Here is a 24,078-nt window from a genome sequence, read left to right on the forward strand (position 1 = left end):
ACAGATTGAGAAAGATGGTCTGAAGTCTTTGATTGAAAGCAATAGTGGAGTCTGACGACAAGACAATTCAATGCATCTTTTTCCCAAACCATTTTCTATCTGCTCCAAAGCTTTTGCAAAGAAGCAAATGGCATGCTGTCAAAAGCTGCACGGTCCTTGAACATAGTTGAGTGTGGTACAGTCTGTTAACTCTTCGAGATTCAATAAGAAGCAGCAGCACAACATGCTCTGGAAATCATCAAATCAGTGGAGAAATTGAATCTGACAGACAGACATCTTCCTCAGATTAAACAAATTTCACAACGAGGTGCAATTCTTAAGATATTACAGGAAGTTATGATGAAAGAATGGATTGAAACCATCAAGGACACCCCTGTGATTGTAAAAGAGTATTGGAGAGAGATGAGATAATCGCCCAAAATGTCACCTTATATGTTCTAGAGCAGGCTCATTATCCCTGAAGAGGTGTCAAAACAAATCCTGAAACACACCCCACACAAACCATCAAAGAATTCAGTCCAGTCTGAGGAAGGTAAGAGAAGTGATCTATTTGCCGAACATGAGCAATGAGATGAGGGACCACATCAGCCAGTGCAGTGTTTGTAATGAAAATCAAACTGAACAAGATGAAGAGCTGCTCATGACTCGAGATATCCCAGACAGCCCATAGATGGTGCTTGGAGTAGAGTCTTAACTCTAACTGGAACGATTATCTCCTCACAGTCGACTACTAGTCAGACGGTAGGGAGTTACAGCAGCTGACGTCACTAACTCCCAGTGAGTTTGTAGAATGTCTGAAAGCACACTTTAGTCATCATGATATTCCTAACATTGGGAACAGTGACAATGACCTGAATTCATGAGTGAAGAATTCAGCCATTTCCTGCATGATTGGAAAATTCAGCACCACACATCATTTCCACACTATCCCCAGTCAACGATGAAAATTGCCAAAGGCATCATCAAAAACAGCCTACAAATCCATTAGAGATTTGTACAAGGCAATTCTGAAGGGAGAAACACACTGACTAAAGGTTGGGAAAGTTGTCCAATCCAGCGATAAAGTCACACAGACCCATACCATCCTTCCAAAAACTAAATTACCACTGAGGCCAGAAGTAGTAACATGAATGTATGTCAAAATCAAATGAAACAACAAAAAGCCGTATTTAACTTTGATATATCTACAAAATCTTTGCCAGGGCTCAGAATTTGGAAACTGGTCATCTTTGCTGGGGCTCAGAATTTGGAAACTGGTCAAAGTGCAGACATTCAACATACTCGTCAAAAGTTAATCCACTTGGAAACTTGGGCCTTTGTTGAGAAGTTGTCACCTTGACCATGCCTGGTGAAAGTGAACATCGCAACTGGGGAAGCTGCTCCTTTGCAGCAGACAGCTGATGAGGTCCACTTTATTTCACTAACCGAGTCAGGAACTCAATGACCATCAGCCTCAGAAGTCAATTATTCCTCAAGAAATGTAATGGATTAACATGGATCTGAATGCTTTAAAAATTGTGTGCTGTGCTGCGTGGTGGCTGACAAAGTTGGAACCAAGAAAGACACAAAAGAACCAAGAGTTGTTTTGTTCATACGTGATCATTTTTTTCATGGACTATGTACATAGAGTAACTTAAACTATAGTGCGAGCAATTTTTTTCTGAAAAGGGAATGTTAGGATAGTTAAGTTTTACACTGTGACTTCCCATATTCATGTGACTTCGATTTCATCAAAGGTAAATAAAGAATTTTGGGCATAAAACATTTTATACATCTTGTGGAACACCGTTTAAAATTCAAATTGCCCTAGATATATCTGCAGCAATATGAGTTTCCTGAAACTTGGGAAACTGACTGGAGTTGACTTTGAGCAGCAGATCAGGTGGGGATTTAAACTTGTCATTGCCTCAACTGAATAAAATCTCACTTACTGCAGCTGCTGTCTCAGTTCCACTGGTAAATAATTCATAGAATCCCTAAGGTGTGGAAACAGGCCAATCAGCCCACATTAATTCTCTGACGAGCATCATACCTAGGCTCACCCCCCTACCCTATCCCTGCAACCCTGCACTTCCCATGGCTAATCCACCTAACCTGCACTCTTTGGACTGTGGGAGGAAACCTGCATAGACAAGGGGAGAACAAGCAAAGTCCACAGAGACTGGCATTCTAAGGCTGGAATTGAACCCAGGTCCTTGGCACGAATGAGGCAACAGTGCTAACCCCTGAGCCACCATTACACCCACTATTTGGCAGAAATTTCTTGTGTAGGAATAGCATTCTTCATTCTCAGAGGCTTTCAAACTGATAGCATCATTGCGGGATGTTTATCCTCAGATTTTTTGACAGCAGATCAGAAGAGGAACACCCACAGCATCCAAGGCAGAGATGATGTGCAGTGATGGATTCAGACACAGGAGAGTGGAGCAGGAGACAGGGAGAACAGAGTAGAAGAAGAGATTGAGCTGGCGTTTGGGTCTCAGAAAGTGGTTCTATGCTAATGTGACAGGCACCTGGACTTTGGGAGATGCTGTCCTCTCTGGGATTGATTCTGTGCTTGAAGAGTGCCACTGACATGGGGAGTCATTATGCGTGGGGAGTTAGTCTGTGCTTGGGAATGACTGTGACTTATTGACATTGACTTCAGGGTGACCAATACTGAGAAATGAAACTGAGAAACAATTCAACAATGAGGGACAGGTGGTGTGAGTCTGTAATTTTCAAAATGGGGAGTGTTCACTGACAAAAGGTAAAGCCAACTCCAGTCTGATTTCTGAAGAAGCGTCATCTCACTTTGAAACATGCGCTCTGTTTCTCTTCACAGATGTTGCCTGGCCTGCTGAGAATTTCCAGAATTTAGGTTTACAGAAACTGACCATTTAGCCCAACTACCTTCTCCTAGTATTCATGCTGCACATGAGCTTTTTCCCTCCTCAGTTCATCTCACCCTTTCAGCAGATCCTTCTGCTGGAAATCTAATATTTCTTAAATAATGCTCGAAATATTTCGGCAACATCTGTGGAGAGAGAAAAAAACTTCCCTGGAGCCCAAGACAGACCCGTTCGCACTAAGATCCTGCTCCACCTCGTCTATCACTTTGGCAGTTTGCTTCTTTACTTGTGGACAGAAAATCTTACCTTCCTCATAGCTCTGGAGTCGAACCAAGGGTTTATTCTGGATAGCACTTACTCCTGGTGTGCAGAGCTATCTGATGACACGAAATCACAGAGGTTTGTCTTCGAGGGAGGTGGGCTCGATGGGGGAAGAGACCGCGATCCCGGATCGCGCTGTCATTTGTTGGGGCGCACCTCCAAATCAGGACCGCCTGCTCGGGCTCGCGCGCCCTCAGATTTGAACTCCCCAACGCTGAGTCCCTAACGGTCATTCTGCGGGTCTGAACTACAATTCCCGTCGGGTACTGCGGGTTGGCTCTCCCGATTCCATATTGCCGCCCGACAATGCGCAGGCCCCACGTGCAGCATGGGTAATGTATTTCGGAGCAGCATTGTGAGGGATTTGGGTGAATTGAGCTGAATCCCTGTGGAAGTTTTAAACCTCAGTGAAGGGGGAGCTTTCTGGGCTTGGGGCTGCAAATTCAGTTTATGTTTGACGAGATGGCCTGTCCCTCACTCCATCAAACACAGGTAGGCACTTCCAGAGAAAACCTCGCAAACATTTTCTTATCAAGTGTGAGTCTTTCCTGCAAAGTGTTAGATATTTTGCAGATTCTCCCAGTGTCTATGTGACTTTCCTCGCTTAGTCCAAAGATGTGCAGCTTAGTTGGATTGGCCATGGGAAATGCAGGGTTGCAGGGATTTCTTTTTCATTTTTCATAGAATCCCTACAGTGTGGAAAAAGGCCCTTCGGCCCAACAAGTCAACGCCGACCCTCAGAGCATCCCACCCAGGCCCATCCCCCTGTAACCCACCTAATCTACACATCCCTGAACACTATGGTCTGGGTGGGATACTCTTTGGAGGGTCGGTAAGGACTTGATGGGCCGAATGGCCTGCTTCCACAATGCAGGGCTTCTGTGATTTCTGGAAATGGGTTTTCACAAGATTTTGGGGCAGATCTGACAAATGTTGATATTTATTCTTCTATTAGAGATATTACCATCTCAAAATAAAACATCTTAACATTAATTAGAGGAACATGTTTATGAGGAAGATTTTTGAAATTTTGAATTATTTTGTGTGAAACCCGCTCTAATGGTCACTGTGATGTGGAAGTTGTGGTCACAACTTTTATAGAGACATACTCTGTGTCCAACATCTGTTGTTGTCCAACCAGATAAATTACATCACCATGTTAGTGGCTCATCAAAAATCAACAGTCTGTTCATGAGGTTTTATGGTCAATGTGTCCTTTTGACTTTCTTGGTTATTTCAGCAGTAAGGTGAGGGGTTCAAACTGCAGGCTCAGAGCTGAATCTCTGGTTGGTTTGGTCTCCAGAGCATGGCAGGAAGGAGTGCACCACAATCCTGGATTCTATATGTCGGACTTCTGGAGAGTACACACACTTTTACTCAGCTCATTGCAAAACTATTAGTTATAGTTTTAGAGTAGATTTGTAGCTCGGGTTGTGGATGTTGTGGTGGTTGGCTTGCCGAGCTGGTTCTTTGTTTCGCAGACGTTTCATTACCCTGCTGGGTAACATCATCAGTGCAGCTTCCGATGAAGCGTTGTTGTGTTTTCCCACCTGTTAATTGAACTCTGGTGTCCGTTGGGCTGGATTACCTCACTTCCGGTTTTCCTTCGCAATGTCGGGGGGGGGTCGAGCTCTATGTATTTATTGATGGCTTTCTTAGTGGAGTACCAGACTTCTAGGAATTTCCGTGCTTGTCTCTGCTTTGCTTATCCCCAAATCCAGGTGTTGTCCCAATCGAATTGATGGTTCTCCTTATCCATGTGGATAGAGATGAGTGAATATTAGTCGTGTCTTTTTGTTGCCAGTTGATGTTCATGTACCCTTGTGGTTAATTTCCTTCCTGTTTGTCCAATGTAGTGTTTGTCACAGTCCCCTGCAGGGAATCTTGTATATGACATTGGTCCTGTCCATAGTGGGTAGTGGGTCTTTGGTTCGGGTGAGCAGTTGGCGAAGGGTTGATGTGGGTTTGTGTGCTACTCTGATGCCCAGTGGTCGTAGGAGTCTTGTGGTCAGTTCAGATGTGTTCCTGATGTAAGGTAGCATGATGAGTGTGTTGGGGCGTGTAGTATCTTACTGGTGTCGTTCGTGTAATAGGCATCTTTTATAGGAAGTCCTGATATTGGGGATCCCATTGGTGTTCCGTTGATTTGTTTGAATTCACGGTCTTTGAAGCTGAAGTGGGATGTGAGGCACAGATCCAGCAATTTCAGGGTGCTGTTCTTGTTGATGATGTTGGTGTCTTGGGGTGTCTGCCTTCCTGATTCATCCAGCAGTATGGCAGTTGTCTTTTTGGCTAGGTCGATGTTTGTGGATATAAGTAGTGCTGTTACATCCATAGGATTACATCAAAGGATATCATTATCTCATCCTTTTCTATTCTGGTGTCCTTGATGATGTTGAGGAATATACAAAATTACGATAGTCCCAACACTTAGCAGAAAAGGTAAGTGGAACACACTTAATACCGAAGAGAAGAAAGCCCTGGAAAGACTCAAGAAAGACAAAAACATTGCACTCTTACCAACGGACAGAGGATGCATGACATTAATCCTCAATAGAGCCCAATACATTGAGAGTGCTAACGCAACTAAAAGATACCGACACCTACCAGCAGATGGTGACAGACCCAATATCATAATCAGGGAACAGGATTACAACAACCCTGAAGAAATTACACAACTCAGGAGATACCAGTAAGACAGAGACTACCAAAAAATGAAGCAAGAGAGATGCCCGCTTCTACGGACTCCCTCTGGTACACAAACCAGGGCTCCCCTCAGACCTATTGTCTCATTACCATGTATGTCAACATATAGACTAGCCAAAGAACTACAGCGGAAACTGAAATACTTAGCAGACAACACTACCCACTCTCTTCACTCCTCCCAAGAATTCCTCAACATCATCAAGGACAACAGGTTAGAAGAGGATGAGATAATGATATCCTTTGATGTAACAGCACTAGTTACATCCATAAACATTGACCTAGCCAAACAGACAATTGCCATGCTGCTGGATGAATCAGGAAGGCAGACACCCCACAACACCAACAGTATCATCAAGGACAGCACCCTGAAACTGCTGGATCTGTGCCTCACAACCCACTTTACCCTCAACAATTGTAACCAGGCTGATTCTGGGGATGGAGGGTTTGACGTATGAGGAGAGATTGACTAGGTTGGGATTGTTTTGGCTGGAGTTCAGATGAATGAGGGGAATCTCATAGAGACTTCTAAATTTCTAACAGGGCAGGGCAGGGTAGATACAGGGAGGATGTTCCTGATGGTGGGTGTGTCCAGAAGCAGGGGTCACAGCCTGAGGATTTGGGATAGACGATTTAGGACAGAGATGAGGAGACATTTCTTCACCCAAAGAGTGTGAGCCTGTGGAACTCATTACCACAGGAATTAGTTATAGCATTTGGGGTGAATGGTTATGGAGAGAAAGCAGGATTAGGCTATGGAATTGGATGATCAGCCATGATCGTGAAGAATGGGGGAGCAGGCTTTAAGGGCCAGATGGCCTCCTCCTGCTCCTATCCTCTATGTTCCTATATTCAAACAAATCAACAGAACACCAAAATCCCCGATATCAGGTCTGATAGCAGAACCAGTAATGCAAACATTAAAATGGACAGCGCTCCCCACTATCCAACCCAAACTTTGCATATGCAATGTAGGTGACACCTTGGTGATTATCAAATGCACAGACTAGAAGAAACCCACCGACACATAAACAACATCCTCACCGGAATAAAACTTACAAAAGAAGAAGAGAACAATAACCAACTACCCTTCCTAGATGTAATGGTAAAATGTATGAACAACGGGGAACTCCAGACCAGTGTATACAGAAAGACCACCCATATGGACCAGATACTTAATTACACCAGGCACCACTCCAACATCCATAAATGGAGTTGCATCAGGACATTATTCAAATAAGCCACAACACACTACAGTAACCTGGAACTGTGCAAAGCAGAACAGGAACTCTTAGACAGAGTTTTTAAAAGGAATGGATACCCAAAAAGCACAATCCGCTGTTACCTCCATGACAGACCACAACAAGAAGACACAACATGGCCAGACACACTAGTCACCCTACTATACATTAGAGACATATCAGAGATGACTACAAGACAACTCAGATCCCGAGGTATCAGGGTAGCACACAAAGCAACCCTATGACAGCTACTGACGAACATAAAGGATCCCATATCCACAATCAATAAAACTAACATAATATACAAAATACCAAGCAAGGACGGTGAGAAATATTGCAGAGGTCAAACTGGAAGAAAACTGACAATAAGGATACATGAAAACCAACTAGCCACCAAGAGACATGACTAATTCTCATTGTTGTCAGTACACATGGATAAAAAAGGACACAAATTTGACTGGGACAACACATCAATAATAGCACAAGCCAAACAGAGACATAGCAGGGAATTCCTGGAGGCCTGGCATTCCAACCGGAACTCCATCAACAAACACATTGAACTGGACCTGATATACAAACCACTGAGAAACAAAACCGGAAGTGGTGCCAACCACCCCAGCAAACTGAGGCATATAAACAACAAGTAGGGCAGAACACCAATGCTTCACCGGAGGCACACTGATGATGTTACCTAGCAGGGTGACAAAATGTCTGCAATCAAACACACCGGCTCAGCAACCAAGTCTGCAACCTCATCCACAACCCGAGCTACAAATCTTCTTAAAAAGTTTGAAATGTAGATAATTATTTTTGTCCTTTGTTTTTAGGCAAATCTCAGGATCTAGGAATATTGTTACATTTTGTAGTTTCTCAAATGGTGAGTCTGTTGTTTATCAATTCTAACCTGCTTATTACTACAAGGATAACATTTGGTCATCTTTACTGTCTAGCACTTTAATTTATGGGCTTATCCATTGGAGACCTTGGCAGATATCTGTTTCACTCAAATATATAATCTCCAGTAAATCACAGACTCACATGCCAAAAATTAAGTGTGTGATCTTCTCAAATTCCCACCATCTCTTTTTCCCCCGATTCTCTCTCAAACATTTCCCCTTCCTCTACAGAGTGATTATTTCCCCTGAGCTTATTTCCTGAATGGATACATTTTGTTCAAGTCAGTGATTTCTTTTGACCTCCATTACTCTGCCGCGTGCATGAGAATGTGTTCAAACTGACATCACATGAACATGTGGAGACAGTAAGAACTGCAGTTGCCGGAAGCCAACTCAATAGACGTGAAGCTGAAAAAACACAGCAGGTCAGACAGCATCCAAGGAGCAGGAAGTCAGCATTTCAGACCAAAACCCTTTGTCTGTCCTGTGTTTTTTCAGCTTCACATCTATTGTCACAAGAGCACGTCGCTGGAATCCCTGATTATCCAATCAAAGCATTCTGACCAAGTAACCAATCAGGGCAGTGAAAAGATGTCCAATTTCAAAGTGAATCTGGGAATGAAATGAATATTTATTCCAAAACCATGATGTGGAGGTGCCGGTGTTGAACTGGAATGGACAAGGTCAAAAATCACACAACACCTGGTTATAGTCCAACAGGTTTATTTAAAACACTAGCTTTCGGAAAATCTGTTGGACTATAACTTGGTGTCGTGTGATTGTTGACCTATCCCAAAACCAAACACTGATACAGATTTTATGATGATGAATAGCATTGTCACCACATATATGCTGCTTATATCGTGGGTCATTGGTTGCCACCAGTTATCCGTCTTTTGTTAGTTTAAGGAGTTGTTAGGTAGTTTGTAGTGGACGATAGACCATGAGTAAGAAGAAGCTCTTGTCTTTGCCTCAAAGATGTACTTTAATACATATCAGTAACTATAACAGGTTACATTAACTTTGTGGTATATTAACCCATATTAACCTGAGGTAGCGAAGACACTTGGACCTCCATCAGGAGAACTGTGCCCAACTCTCACTGCAGCATGATTCTCCACCAGAGGCTGTGTTGTATATCATCTAATCCAGATCACTATTGCAAATCTATTGCAGTAGCCTTCATAATGTTACGCCTTCTTAGGGTAGCATGCTGGAAATACAACATTGCTATTCCCAACAAAAGTTAAGAACTTTAAAAGGTGCACAGAATTCCCTGTCATCCCTGTCTTTTAGACCCAGGTTGAAAGAAAATGCAGACCAGATTTCTGTACTTAACTATTGCAAATAAATAAATTCTAATTATGAATAAACAATAACGAGCCATCAACACATATCTCTTCTAGTTAAAACTCTAAACCCCTTTATAAACTCCCCCTGGGCGCAGACAGAGAGACACAACCAGGAAACAAAATGGGGCTATGGATGGACGGAAAGACTGGTAAGGCAGTTCAGTATTCTCTGTTCACACAGTTTACTTTTATTCATTCATGGGATGAGGGCATCGCTGGCTAGGTGCATTTATTGCCCATCCCTAATTGCCCAGAGGGCAGTTAAGAGTCAACCACATTGCCTTGGGTCTGGCGAGTCACATGTAGGCCAGACCAGGTGAAGTCGGCAGTTTCCTTCCTTAAAGGACATCAGTGAACCTGATGGGTTTTTCCAACAATTGACAATGGATTCACAGTCATCATTAGGTTCTTAAATCCAGATATTTATTGAATTCAAATTCCACCATCTGCCATGGTGGGATTTAAACCCCAGGTCCCCAGAACGTTATCTGGGTCTCTGGATTAACAGTGCAGTGATAATACCACTAGGCCATTGCCTCCCATTGTAAGGGCTGGCTGAGATGGTCCTTTTACCTTGTCGGGATGTGCTGCTCCTTGATTCTGCTTCTGCAGATACTTTTGAGTCATAGAGCCATACAGTAGAGACCCTTTGACCCAGCACATTTGCAACAAAAAAAAACCCACCACCTCGCTACACTAATCCCACTTTCCAGAACTTAGCCCATAGCTTTGAATGTTATACAGTGACATTAATGCAGGGTGACCAGGGATGGGAAGTGAACATCCAGGAATATTCAGTTAGAGATAGTAAGAACTACAGATGCTGGAGGCAGAGATAACAGTATGGAGCTGGAGGAACACAGCAGGCCAGGCAGCATCAGAGGGTCCTGACCTGAAATGTCAACTTTCCTCCTCCTCTGATACTGCCTGGCCTGCTGTGTTCCTCCAGCTCCACAGGAATATTCAGTGTTTTGGAAGCACAGACAAAAAGGAAAAGGCAGTGGAATTGCTTTACTGGTTCACACTTAAAATAAAAATAAAGATTTTTGACTTATCCATTATTATTCACAGCTTAAAACAACTGGAAAGGGGAAATAAACTGATTATCGTCAGGCTTGAGATGCTTTTTACTGTCGAGCAAGAACGGCTCCTTTACCAGAAGTCTGATAGTTTCTGTCAAGACATTTATCCCCCAAAACTTTTGAGTTACCTGGAAGCCAATCAAATAGTTGTTGACAGCTAGAAGACCTTTGTCATCAATAAGTCATTGTCAGCCAAACCTGCATTGGCTTAGCTTGTCTCCAAACTCAGCTTCCACTATTGCCACTGCTGTGAAAACAGTACTTACAGTGAGTTTCCGTTTACTTGCTTGTAAAATCCTTCAAAAATATTTCATTTTTAAATCACTTCTTTTCCATTTTAGTCCACAATCAAAACTACAGAAAAGTAAAAATATATGGTCTTTACAATGTTATAAAGTAATTGGAGGATCGTTACTTTTTTTTCCTACGTATGTATTTCAGTGCACCAGAGTGTTTGCCACCAAAAATTTGCTTGTGAATTTATTTGTTGAATATAATTTTATCAAACTGTGTCTCTGAAGTAGAATTTGCTGTTTATTTGGTTCAGATCTCTTGTGCACTTCGGTCCCAAATACAGTCATTGATTTTTCTTTCCACTTTTCCTGGAACATGTAATTTCCCATTTTCATGGCAGCAGCTTTAGTCATAGTCTGGGTTTCACATTTGTGCACTTCACAGGTTATCTAGCCATTTAAATGAATCAGCTGTTTCCATTTAAATTACATTTTAGTAATACTTCAGTCTGGAACAGTGTGGATATGTGGAGCAGACCTGGTCAGACCAAGTCTGTTCTCAGTGCGTTTCATTGGGAAAGCCCCTTTGGAGAAGTTTGGATCTGGTCCCTAAACACCTTTGGGAGAGTTCAGATGAGTTTTGAAATGATTGAAGGTGAAGAAGGTTGTGCATTAACTCATCGGGATGGTCAAAGCTGGTCAAGGACAGTCAAAGCTATTCAATGAGTGTCAAAGGACTGTTAAGTTACCAAAAAATTTTCAAAGATGTCAAGTGGACCAATCAAATCTTTCAAAGAAACTTGTCAGAACTATAGAGGCATTTAAAACTCCAGGTCTTTTGATACTTGAAAAGAGGACTTGAGAATTGAAAAAATAAATTATTGTTTTGTATTATATTCTGTGGACACATGTCTGAGACTTTCCCATACAGGATTAGTGTTGCATTTCTGATCAGAGAAGGTGCCTTCACTTCCACAATTTGACAGCCACAAATGCTTTTGGACTCATCAATATGGAAGTGTGAATTCCAAGGTTTGTTGCATTTGAATTAAATATTTGTTTATTTATGAGGCTTTATCTTATGGAAGGATGTAAACATATTAAATGTGCTTTTATGAATGAGTGTTTTTATCAATATACTGAGTTTGCAATACTTTATTTCTTCACATATGTGCACGGTCCCTGAGGTCTGCACATGGTGGATTCTAAGTGAGCCGGGATGAAATGGAAAAGGCTAATGGATGAGTCCAGATTTTGGCAAGAGTTGGGACTAAGCATTCACAGGGACAATAAAGGGCCATGGGTGGTGAGTACAGGGACATTGGTTAGCTAGAAGGTGTGGGATCAAAGGGTGAAGATAGGATATTAGATGGCATGGATGTGGCATAGAGAGTCTGTGGAGGAGTGTGAGGGAGTTAAGTTGTGAGGGCTAGGGGTATGTTTTATGTGTTAATTCTTAATTGTGTGCCAAAGCCTAAGGTAGGCTTTCTGCCCATCCTGCCCCCACACCAGGCATCCATCCTCAGGTCCTCCTCTGTCACCCACCCCAACAGACCCCTCACCTACTACATTGAAAATGGGAAGACCAGCCACCCATTTCTAAAAGTTGGGTTTGCAGAAGTGGGAATTCCTCTGACTCTGAGCACCCACACCGGGAATGAAAATTGTTTTCTGTCATCAAATGGATTTGCACTGGGCGGGGGCATGTGGATGAAAAATCGATGAGGGCCTAGAATAAACCCATGATTGGACTCCAGAGCCATTGAAGCAGTTTCTCTGGCACCAACTGAAGAGGTCAAAGTGGCCAATTGACAGCAGTTGAACTCATTGAACAACTGAGAAGAAGAGGACAGTGTAGTTAGGTATGTCACAGCTGCTGAGAGGTGGCTTCTGTCTTCACAGATATTGCCTATGTATTTCCAGCATCTTCTTAATACATATGAAATTTCCAGAATCCACAAGAATTTACCATTGTTTTAAAAGAGCTGAGTGAATGCACTTTTAGATAAAGTATAAGCTCGGGCTAATTTAATAGAGGCTTGAAAATAACAGTAAAAAAGAAAAAGATCACATTTCAGATTTAGATCACCTTTCATTAGATACTAGGTTGGATGGTGGGGCATATCTTCCTTTTTGTCAGAGAACACATGCTGTCCTGAGCCCTTCTCTCCTGTGCATGTGCTGATCCACGACTGCACATCATCATCTCTGTCTTCGATGATATGGGTTTTCCTCTTCTGATCTGCTGTCAGACACATTTGAGGCTACACATCCCACACTGATGTTGTCAGTTTGAAAACCTCCAAGGATGAAGCATGCTATTCCCACACGAGAAATCTCCGTCAAACAATTACCAGGAGAACAGAGACAGCAACTGTAATAAGTGAGGCTTTATTTAAATAGGACAATGATGAGTTTAAATCCCCACCTCATCTGCTGCTGAAAGTCACCTCTATTTCACCGGTCAGTTTCCTACGCTTTAGGAAACTCGTGTTTCTCCAGAAATAATTTCAGCAATTTGAATTTTAAAGACTGTTCCATGCACTGTGTAAAGTTGTGCTGCCTTCATACCTTTACATGCATATGTCAAAAGACACATTAATGGGATGCCACAGTTTTAGAAAGTATTTATCCAAACATCTTCCTTTTCATGAAAAAAGAAAACAATGCGTACATTTTTTCCAGGTTTCTCTGCATAGTGCATAAAAATTATCACATGAATAACTCTTTGTTCTTTTACTCTGTTCCAATTTCCTTGTCCTTATTCAGCATTGCGACACGTGTTCTTTAAAGTGCTTAGGTCTTCTTACAGTACATGTGAGATATTGTCGTCTGTTTGTTTGCTGTCTGCTGGTTCATGCTTCTCTGGGCAATATTGTTGCCATGGTAAGTGTTATTGGTGTTGTTCTGGTAGTAGTACTCTGGAAATCAAACCCCAGATTTCCTGAAGTCACCATAAATATTCAAAGTTAATGAAGTTATCAAAGTTGCCAATTTGCCTTTGATGAATTGCTCTCCAGGCTAAAAGCAAACCACACCAGCTTGCTTCAGTAACAATAGAAGACCTATTTATTATAATACATTGTTAACTTTAACAAGAACAGAATTTCTAATTTATGTACATTAAAATTTACCCCTTTCAAATTCCACTTCCCCAACACACAAGCACAGAGACACACATACATAAACATACTGTTACACTTCACAGGGGTAATGCACTGCTGGGATAGTTCTTGTGCTGATCAGAATGTTGACTGTCGGCTGATTCACACATAAAAAGGTCTCTTACTTATTCATTATAAGTCACAACATACAGCATCTGCTGAAGGGAAGATAAACCGATTTTCTTAAGACTTAAAGTGGTTTTTAGAGCAGAGAACAGAGGGAGGTCCTGAGCTGGTGGAGATCTGACGGCTTCCCCCCGTATTGTTCACAGTCCCAAGCTGTTCAGGTACCTGAGAACTAATGATATAGTTGGTGGCAGGCAGAAGGTCTTTTTCATTGATAACTTCTCACTAGTCTACAAACCAGCTGCTTGTTGTTGGTTGAATCTCCACTGGTACACACCCTTAGGTCATCTGCACCTTCTACAACTGCTTGAATCAGCAGCTGCAATAAACTGTGCTTACAATGGGTGCCAGATTACTTGCTTTCAGCATCCTTGGTTTTTTTTTAAAAACAGTTCTTTTCTCATTTTCATCCACAATGATAAACACAGAAAAATAAAAAAAAGTATTTACAATATACAGTGATGTCAAAGGAGATAAAAAAACACAAAACACAAATAGCATCAGTGGAGAAAAAGTATCATCCGAAGAACACACAAGAAAACCGTACCCTTTCTAAAAGTCACTATCCATTTGCCCAACACTCTCCAACAACAATAGATGCGTCCTTGATGGTTTAAGACCATTCTTGTTTTCTTATTTCTTGTTGAATGTGAAATATTTCACACTCTGTACCAGGATCAATTTCCATCAAAGACAATGCAGCTCTTGACAGCGCAGTTCTTGACAGCATCTGCTTCCTTTGCTTGTACTTCATTTTCAACTGATATCACTGCAAATGAATCATCCTTTAAACACATCGCAAATGATGTGGTGCAGATAGTTGTGGATTTGAGAAAAATCTTTTGAATTGGCTTGTGGCACGCCCTACTGTCACTTTCTCTCTCTTGAACAGCTACGAGGTAAAAAGCACACAATGAAAGGCAATAACCAGGCTCCTTAATGTGTGGACAGTGTTCAGTGTGTGTTAACGCTCTGGATACAAACACAACGGGTTGCCCTCACTGCATGGGCGTTGCTCCAAGTCCTGTGTCACTGACATCACACTGCAGGGTGGCTCCATTGTTGACATCATAATCCCTCAGCACTGGTGATGTCATCACTAGGTGTTTGATGGGAATGAAAGCTGCTTCTTGTGCTGTGTCCCAGTCCCACTGAACACCCTGCACCGTGAGATTGTGTACAGATTCATACTCTGAGGATGGATTGGACAAGAACTTGGCCAGGTAGGCCCTGTGTGGGTTCACTGATATACCAGGAGGTCCAATAATTGTGTGAAGACCTTATGAAAGAAACCTCACTGATAGAGTTTATCCCTTATGTGAGTATATTGGCCAATGTTATGCTGACTGTTAAAGCATTGTCACAAACGTTGCAAGTGAAGAGAGATTCTTTCCTGTGAATCCTTTGGTGTCCCAGATGATTGAAGATATCACAAAATGTTCACTACAAACCTCATAATTGAAAGGTTACTCCCCGGTGTGGCTCCTTTGATGGAGCAGGAGGTTCCATGACCTTGAGAATGATTTGCTGCACATTTCACACCTGAAGGGTTTCTCGCCTGTGTGGATGCATTGGTGTCTGCGGAGGCTATCTGAGTACAAGAATGACTTCTCACACACCTCACACCTGAACAGTTTCTCCCCAGTGTGAATGCGTTCATGTCTGCGGAGGCTTGATGAGACTGAGAATGATTTGTCACAGGCTTTGCATATGAATGGTTTCATCCCTGTGTGAATGCGTTGGTGTGCACAGAGGCTCGATGACTGCGAGAACGATTTGTCACATACCTCACACATGAATGGTTTCTCACCTGTGTGAATGCGTTGGTGTCTGCGGAGGGTTGATGAATCCAAAAATGATTTGAGACATCCAGTGCATCTGAATGGTTTCTCCCCTGTGTGAATGCGTTCGTGTGTACAGAGGATTGATGAGTGTGAGAATGATTTACCACACACCTTGCACGTGAATGGTTTCTCTCCTGTGTGATTACTTAGATGTACATGGAGCTTCATTGATGATGAGAACGATTTGTCACACACCTCACACTTAAACAGTTTCTCACCAGTGTGGATGCGTTGATGAGTTCGGAGGTTCCCTGAACGTGAGAATGATTTGTCACACACTTCACATGTAAACGGTTTCTCGCCTGTGTGAATTCGTTGATGTGAGTGGAGGGCTCCTAACTGTGAGAACGATTTGTTGCACACCTCACATGTAAACGGTCTCTCCCCTGTATGAATACGTTGGTGTTTACGGAGGGTCGATGAGACTGAGAATGATTTGTCACACACCTCACAGGTGAATGGTTTCTCCCCTGTATGAATGCGTTGATGTCTTTGAAAGGCTGATGAATCTGAGAATGATTTGTTACATATCTTGCAAGTGAATGGTTTCTCCCTTGTGTGAATACGTTCATGTATGAGGAATTTTGAAGACTGTGAGAATGATTTATCACACACCTTGCATATGAATGGTTTCTTCCCAGTATGAATAGGCTGGTGATTCACAAGGCCTGATAATTGTGAAAAGTTCTTGTTACACTCCTCACATTTGAACGGCTTCTCCCCAGTATGAATGCGTCGGTGATTCACAAGCGTTGATGACTTTGCAAAAATTTGGTCACATACCTCACACTTAAATTGTTTCTGTTCCATGAAACTGACCCTTCATTAACGGTTGCTCCTTGTGTCTCAGAGTAACTTATTGAACCTGTGAAGCTTGCTTTCACTCCTCACACTTGAACCTTCAGGAATGAGTCAGTGGTTCATGAGGCTCGATGAATAACCACAATTGGAGCCACTCACACTTCCCAGCCTCACCCTGACCGATCACCCACAGCCGAACCTTCAGAAAGGTTGTTTCTGATAGAAGGCTCCACACCACTGACCAGTTTCAGATCTGATGATGTGTCAAAGCTCCTTTGACCCAACCAATTTCCAGATGAAGGTTTCACTGCCCAACCTTCTCTGTGTTGAGCAATGTTGCGAAGGGATTGGATGTCTTCGCACAATTGTGCAGTTGTTTCTTGGGTGATGGTCAGGATCTATCTGCAGTGTCTATCCTTTCTGATATACTACGGCACAACTTCTCTGCAAAACAGAAAAAGGAAACATGATTTTCTCTGATTCTCTCTCTGCCTGTATTGAAGTAACTAACTACTCAGGTTTTATTTGTTTATACTTTCCCAGGCTGTGGGTGACATTTGCTAGGCTAGCATTTATTGCCCATTCCCTTGAGAAGGTAATCATCAGCCCCCTTTTTGAACTGTCTCAGTCTGTGAAGATAGGTACACTGATAGGTAATTATCAGATTTTAACCCAGCAAGAGCCATTATAGTTCCATACACGGCTTTAGGTGGGAATTTGAAAATGGTCACATTTGATGCTATTGTTATCAAGGTGGTAAAAAAGTTGTGGGCTTGAGAGGTGCTGTCAAATGAGCTTTGGTGAGTTAGTACAGTCCATCTGTATAGATGGTCCACACTGCAGCCCCTGTGCATCAGCTGGCGGATATGGTGCCAGTCAAGTGGGCTGCTTTATCTTGGATATGTCACGCTTCTTGGGTGTTGTTGAAGCCGCAATCATCTGGGCAAGAGGGGTGTATTCCATCACACTCCTGACTTGTGCCGAGTAGATGAATCACTTATAACAAAATTCATGCTTTCTGACCTGCTTTTATCGCCACAATTTTTATATGGCTGGACCCTTTTCACTTCGTGGTCAATAGTACCCCAAGATGTTGGCAGTAGGAGATTCAGCCATGGCAATGCCATTCAAATTTAAGTCAGATTCTGTCTTGTTGAAGATGGTAATTGCCTGCCACTTGTGCAATGCGAATGTTACATGTCGCTAATTAGCCCAAGCCAGGCAATGTTCCAGATCTTGCTTCATATGTACATGGACTGTTCATTATCTGAGGAATCATAAATGGGGCAGAACATCATGCTATTGTCAGAAAAATCCCAATTTTTGGCCTAATGGTGGGTAGAAGGTCACTGATGAAGCAACTAATCATTTTCAAGCCTTGGACATTACTTAAGGAATTCACGAAGTGATCTCCCAGGACTGGGATGATTAACCTGTAATCATTAAAACTATTTTCCTTTGTGCTAGATATGAGTCCAAACATTGCAGAGTTTCCCTCTTATTCCCAATGACTCGAGTCACATTTGGAACAGAAATGTTATCGTGGTGTCCTGGTCCATTATTCCCTCAATCAACACAACTAAAAAACAGATTGCCTAATGATCATCACATTGCTGTTTGTAGGAGCTTGCTATGCGCAGAGTGACTGCCACACTTCAAAAGTCCTTCACTGGCTGTAAAGAACTTTAGGAAATCTACTGCTTGTGAAGGGCTGTCTATTATTGAAAATCTTTATAATCTTCTCTGATGCTGTTACAGAGACAGGGTGGTGGGAGATCTTGGAGGAACCGAAAGGGCAGGCCACATCCAGATTCCAACAGAAAGAGAGAATTGATCATTCACAGTTCACAGGATAATAACCAGCTCCCAACACACACACACAACTCAACAATGGGAAATCAGTAAGAATCCTCAGACACTCTGCACTCCCAGATAATTACACCTCACCTTCTCATATTCAGGAATAAGCCATCAACAAACTCAACCTGGAAATCAGAAGGGAAATGCTTCCAATAAACACACTCAATATCCAACACACAGCTCCAGTCAAACAGTTCAGCACAAAGCACCGAATAAACAGCTCTCTCAGCTGGATCTTCTCACACAGCATAAGGGACATTTCCACCCCTGATTACCCACAGGATAGTCAGACTGCCTGAAGATTGGTTTGGATATTATGGGATACAATTTGTATAAAAGCTGCTCCTTCACTCACCATCTCCTCACTTGGTCTGCAGTCCCCATTGGAAGTGAACCAGCTCTGGAAGAGGAAGAGGAGAGAATGTGCAGAGTGGGTGGGCTCTCTGATTGACGTCTCTCACAGTCAATCCAAATATTTCTGCAGCAACGTGAGTTTCGTGAAACTTGGGAAACTGACCGGTGAAATGGAGGTAACTGTGAGCAGAAGATCAGGTGTCGTTGTCCCATCTGAATAAAATCTCACTTATTGAAGCTACTTTCTCAGTTCCTCTGGTAAATGATTGAGATTTCTGGTGTGGGAATAGCATTCTTCATCCTTGCATACTTTCAATCTGACAACATCAGGAGATATGGGGACAGGAGGGAGGTTGGAGATTGATCTGGCCTTGGGGGGTTGTCACTATGACTGTGAGAGTGCAATGAGACACACTTGCTCCTTGAGTTGCTATCCGATGTCGCTGGTCTGACCAGATGTCACATGTAAAGAAAAACTGAATGAACTGCAGATGCTGAAATCAGGAACAAAAATAGTTGTTCAAAAGGATCCTTGAGTTCTGAGGAAGGGTCACTGGACCCGAAACTTAATTCTGATTTTTTCTTCACAGATGCTGCCAGACCTGATGATTTTTCAGCAACAGTTTTTGTCACCTGTGAAGATTCAGCTTCTGTCGGTTTGAATGTCCAAGGCTCAATATTCACTTTCACGAACAAAGTTGCTGGAAAAGCTCAGCAGGTCTGGCAGCATCTGTGAAGGGAGAAACAGAGTTAACGTTTCGGGTTTGGTGACCCTTCCTCAGACTCTTCCTCAATATTCACCTTTTTTGGTTGCTCTCCCACTGTGTCCTGGTACATGCATTTTTTTCCGTGATCCCCCAGTCCATTTGTCTTTCCTAGCAGGTACCAGTTCAGTCCGCTCTCCTAGGATGTAGCGGACTATTCATCTTTCCTGAACTGTCCTAGTCTAGACCTTTTTTGAGAGTGATATTGTTCAGTGTGAAGTACACTATAATGATTGTGACCATTCTCTCTCTCTCTGGGAAATACCGTGATCCACTCCCAGGTGTAATTAGTCCCTGAAACATGCTTCAATATCCCGATCAGTTTCCTTGGTTACCTTCAGTACCGTGTGAGTATGATCAAACACTCCCAGCACCTTGGGAAAGCAGCTCTTCTACAAAACTCCAAAAAGCTCTGCTCCTGCTGAGTGTTGTCCTAAATTTAATGAAGTAATTTATTATTGTTATTCAAAACATACTCTACATAAACCAAAGGTGGAATTTATCAAAATAAGAAAATATTTGAAAATGACTCATTTGAAAATGATTGGGATAATCTTTCCCAGAACATAAAATGAACCTTTGTGTAAGGTGAACATATCACACTGATATTACATCAAGTTGTGATGGGCTGAGGGAACTCAGGTCTATTGAGGCTCACCCCCACTCCCTCACCATACTTAGGACAGTCATCCTCCCAGACAGGAGAGTACAAACATTCACCATGGTATTCGTCAAACATCCATCATGTGAACAGCATCTGTCTATAATTCTCAACACCAACTGAGCAGGGTACAATTCAATCCCATACACACTTAGCTCACTTTACTGACATACACATTTACATGGGGAAACTCTCTCAAAATACTACAGACAGAAATTTCTTTAAACTTCCTGTGCTTTACTCTGGCTCCCAATTCCGATGGTCAGAAGTTACACAGCTTTATTGATAGATGATGGAAACACCTACAGAACTGAACAGATCAAGAGTGGATTGAAAATATGTTGCAGAGTGACACTGCAGTCATTTGCAAACTATATGTATCGATAGTGGTCAGTTTAATTTTGGCAGGGAGGTGACCGAGGTAAATGAGTTTCCCATGAAGATTCTATTTAATACTGACATCAGAAGGTAGTTGATCTTTGCTGAGATGAATACTCACTGTCAGGTAAATTGTAAATAGAATGGGGGCTATCACACATCCTTGCTTGATACCAGTCTGAATGCTGAAGATCTCCCACCCAAGACAATTAAAGTCACTATTATGAAGCACTGGCATCATTGTGATGACTTTTCTTGGACATCCTCGTCAATGGAGCAAATCTATAGAGCCCTGTGATTTATTGAATCGAATACCTTGGGCCACATCATTGAATGTAACAAAGAATTCCTGATGTGGTTCTCAATATTTTTCTTGGATTTGTCTGGTAATAAAGACATTACTGAGAAGAGTGGAATAATTCACTATTGGGATAATACACAATAATTTAAGAATACAAATAATTCACTACATTCTCTGTGACCAATTCACCACTGCAATAATATATAATCATTTTACAAATAGATCACAACACAGTGTCAGTAAAAAGTATAGGTAAAGTCATAATCATCCCAGAGGACTACATGACTTCTGTCTCACTACAGAGAGAGAGAGAGGACAGGTGGTGGGTTAATCTGAGTGACACCCCACCTCAGGTGAGGGGAGAGGTTGAGAAAGTTGGACCTTCATAATAACTTCAGTCAGTGCAGGATTCAAAATAGGAATCATATAATATTTATACAGATAATATTATGCAAATTAACAATCAGAATTATGTGTAATAATTATACAGGTAATTGAGTAAAAGACATTGAAGGATTCAATCGTCCTTTGTTATATTGAATAACAGGGCAGGCTCACAGGGCTCAGTGGCCTATTCCTGTTGCTAATTCACAACCTCAGACATGGAAATAATTCTCAAAAGGCATTAGAAATAATAATTTACAATATTAATTATCTATATTCTTGGTCAGTTGCAGAATCAAGTGTTATGGGACAGGGTAGGAAAATGGTCGTGAGGAATGTTGAATCAGCCATGATCCTATTGAATGGTGGAGCAGGTCCTGTTTCTTATGGTCATAAATGATTAGTTATAATGACTATATAATAATTCATGACAACAATAATTTACAATATTAATTTAAATGGGACTAGATTAATTTAGGGATATCTGGTCAGCATGAACGAATTGGACCATAGGGTCTGTTTCCATACTGTACAGCTCTATGGATCTATGACATGTTGGAGGTTCCTCTGGGAGGTGTAAAGCCAAGTCAATGTTCTAAGTGATGTCTGTATAACTTGATTCATGTGGGGACCTCATGTTGCTGGATAAATCATTGACTTGTTTGATCAGTGATGAACATTCACCCAACACCAAGACATCACAAGGCCCAAAGTCCAAGAGGAAGAAGATCAATGTCTCAGCCCAAAAACAGCCAGACCGAAGGGAGGTATTTCAGGAACAGCTCACAACCAATTTGGAAACTCTTCACACATCAAACTTAATTCCCAAACAGTGAGATTAAAATAAAGTTAGCTGTAATGAATTCCCGTGTCCAGACCATTGGGTTTGAGCATTGCTGTCACCAAGACTGGCTTAGTGAACATGACGCTCAAATATGTGACCTCCTGGGAAAAAAAAATCAGCCTTCATTGGCAGGCAGAACAACCCAATGTCACAGATCAAGAGCTCACAGCTGATGTCCAAAGACAAATTCAGAAGATAAAAGATATGGTGGTAAGAGAAAGCTAGAGAGATCCAACAACATGCTGATCATTTGGACATGAAGCTATTTTACGTCACCAGGGTCTACAGACTGAAATTAAATGGATGAACTTCCCTTTGCTCACAGGATTGTATTTTTGTTCATAAGGATGTCAATGCAGTTTATTAGCAATTGAGAAAAACATTTTGAACATCTCAAACATGGACACGGACAGCTGATACCATCCAGTCTATCCTGGAGTGTGCTTCATTATTTTTTTTTAGTTTTTTTTTGGCTTGGAACCGTGAGTTGAGGTTAATAGTTGTACTTTATTCAGCAGCTTGTTTTAAATGAGAACAAAGACAGGAATTTTCAGTGGGTAACTGGCTGGGAAGATAATGCAACTTAATTACTGTTCTAAGAGCACCATGGATGAATTGATACCAAGCAGTTGCTATGTCCCAGGCTGGCAGCTGGTTGGTTGTTGAATTGGTAAATCAAGAGAGGACCAGTGCTAACTAGCCAAACACAGAAAATGCTGATTGGAAAGAGAAAAGTAATGGTTCTGACTTGGTTGTGGCAGGAGAGTGAGTTTTGAAAACTGCCAGAGACTGTTGTTGTGTTGTACTCTTTCACTAGTATTCAACCAGCTATCGAATTGTTGAATATTCTAAGAAAATAATCCTAATCTATTAGAAATAAAGTAAATATACTTCTGGAAGTCTGCTGAAACCAATTGCATTAACTAGTAACTTTGGAATTCAAGCAAGATTGACAGTTCCATATACCTGTAAACAACATATTGTCAAAGGATTTCATGAAGGCCTGGTATCCATCAGTGGTAACTGTTATTGAACGGGTAGGTTTTTCTATTTTCTTTTCAATTTATGCCTCAACTGTCCCTCTGTGGGTGGGGTTATGTAAAAAAAAAATTAGACTTCAGATCATACATATTAATTAGGTTATCTTGTTGCTTCTCCATGTTATGCTAAAATCACATCACTAATGATAAATTGTTAACTTTTTTTAAGCTATAAACCTTGTGTTCAAGATCTGTTATTCTTAAACTCTGGTTTAGACCAACTAGACAACTTTGAGGGTCATTTAATGTTTTAATTATACTGTGTTGTGAATCCAGAGATAGTGAGGCACATTTGGTTTGGTTTGCTGTTTTATTTTGTAACAATCCCCCACTGCCCTATGGTAGAATCCATGGATGGGTAACCATCAACAGGACAGCTGCAACAATCAAACAGATGGGAAACATAAAAGCCTGAAGCCCTGATAATATTCCAGTTGAGGGCTACAAAGTTGATGGAATTTTTCTCACATTCAAGCCTTCATGAACTAACTCTCTAAATTTGGGAGTTAAAAGAACTTCCGCTGACTTCCAGAATGTGATCATTGTAATTCCCCTCAAGAAGGGAGATAAATCATACTGCAGAAATTATTCAAGGTTTCCCTCTTGTCCATAGTGGGAAAAGTCCTGACACACATTCTTCTGAATCACCCAATTCTTTGGGTGAGGAAATCTTCCCAGAGAAACAATGATATGTGTGCATAAGCTGGAGCTTCTATACATATTGATGTCTACACATAGTGATGTTTGATGATTGAGTCAAAAATTAAATTGGCTTTCTTGATGATTGATTGATGGTGGTGGAGGTTTCAGGCAGACCCTGCTGGGACAGAGATAACAAGGTGTAGAGCTGCATGAACACAGCAGGCCAAGCAGCATCAGAGGAGCAGGAAGTCTGACG

The 24,078-nt window shown here is 41.7% G+C and overlaps 1 protein-coding gene across 4 annotated transcripts in view; it reads right to left on the minus strand.

The window, feature by feature from the left end:
* Positions 1-12,776: 12,776 nt before the first annotated feature.
* Positions 12,777-24,078, minus strand: part of LOC109934455 (zinc finger protein 271-like) — a 21,688-nt gene continuing 10,386 nt past the window's right edge. Inside the window, exons 2-3 of one of the 4 annotated variants that reach the window (XM_048616806.1) lie at positions 22,224-22,233; positions 12,777-16,552 (exon numbers count right to left, since the gene is read on the minus strand). In XM_048616806.1, coding sequence (XP_048472763.1) covers positions 15,416-16,552; positions 22,224-22,233 — 1,147 coding nt within the window. In that variant the 3' untranslated portion in view covers positions 12,777-15,415. Of the gene's footprint in view, positions 17,039-18,809; positions 18,850-22,223; positions 22,234-24,078 lie in introns of those variants that run through there. The other 3 variants (XM_048616807.1, XM_020533233.2, XM_048616808.1) reach the window with 3 other exon arrangements.

This window comes from Rhincodon typus, chromosome 35, assembly GCF_021869965.1.
Source record: "Rhincodon typus isolate 14 chromosome 35, sRhiTyp1.1, whole genome shotgun sequence".
Lineage (NCBI taxonomy): Eukaryota > Metazoa > Chordata > Chondrichthyes > Orectolobiformes > Rhincodontidae > Rhincodon > Rhincodon typus.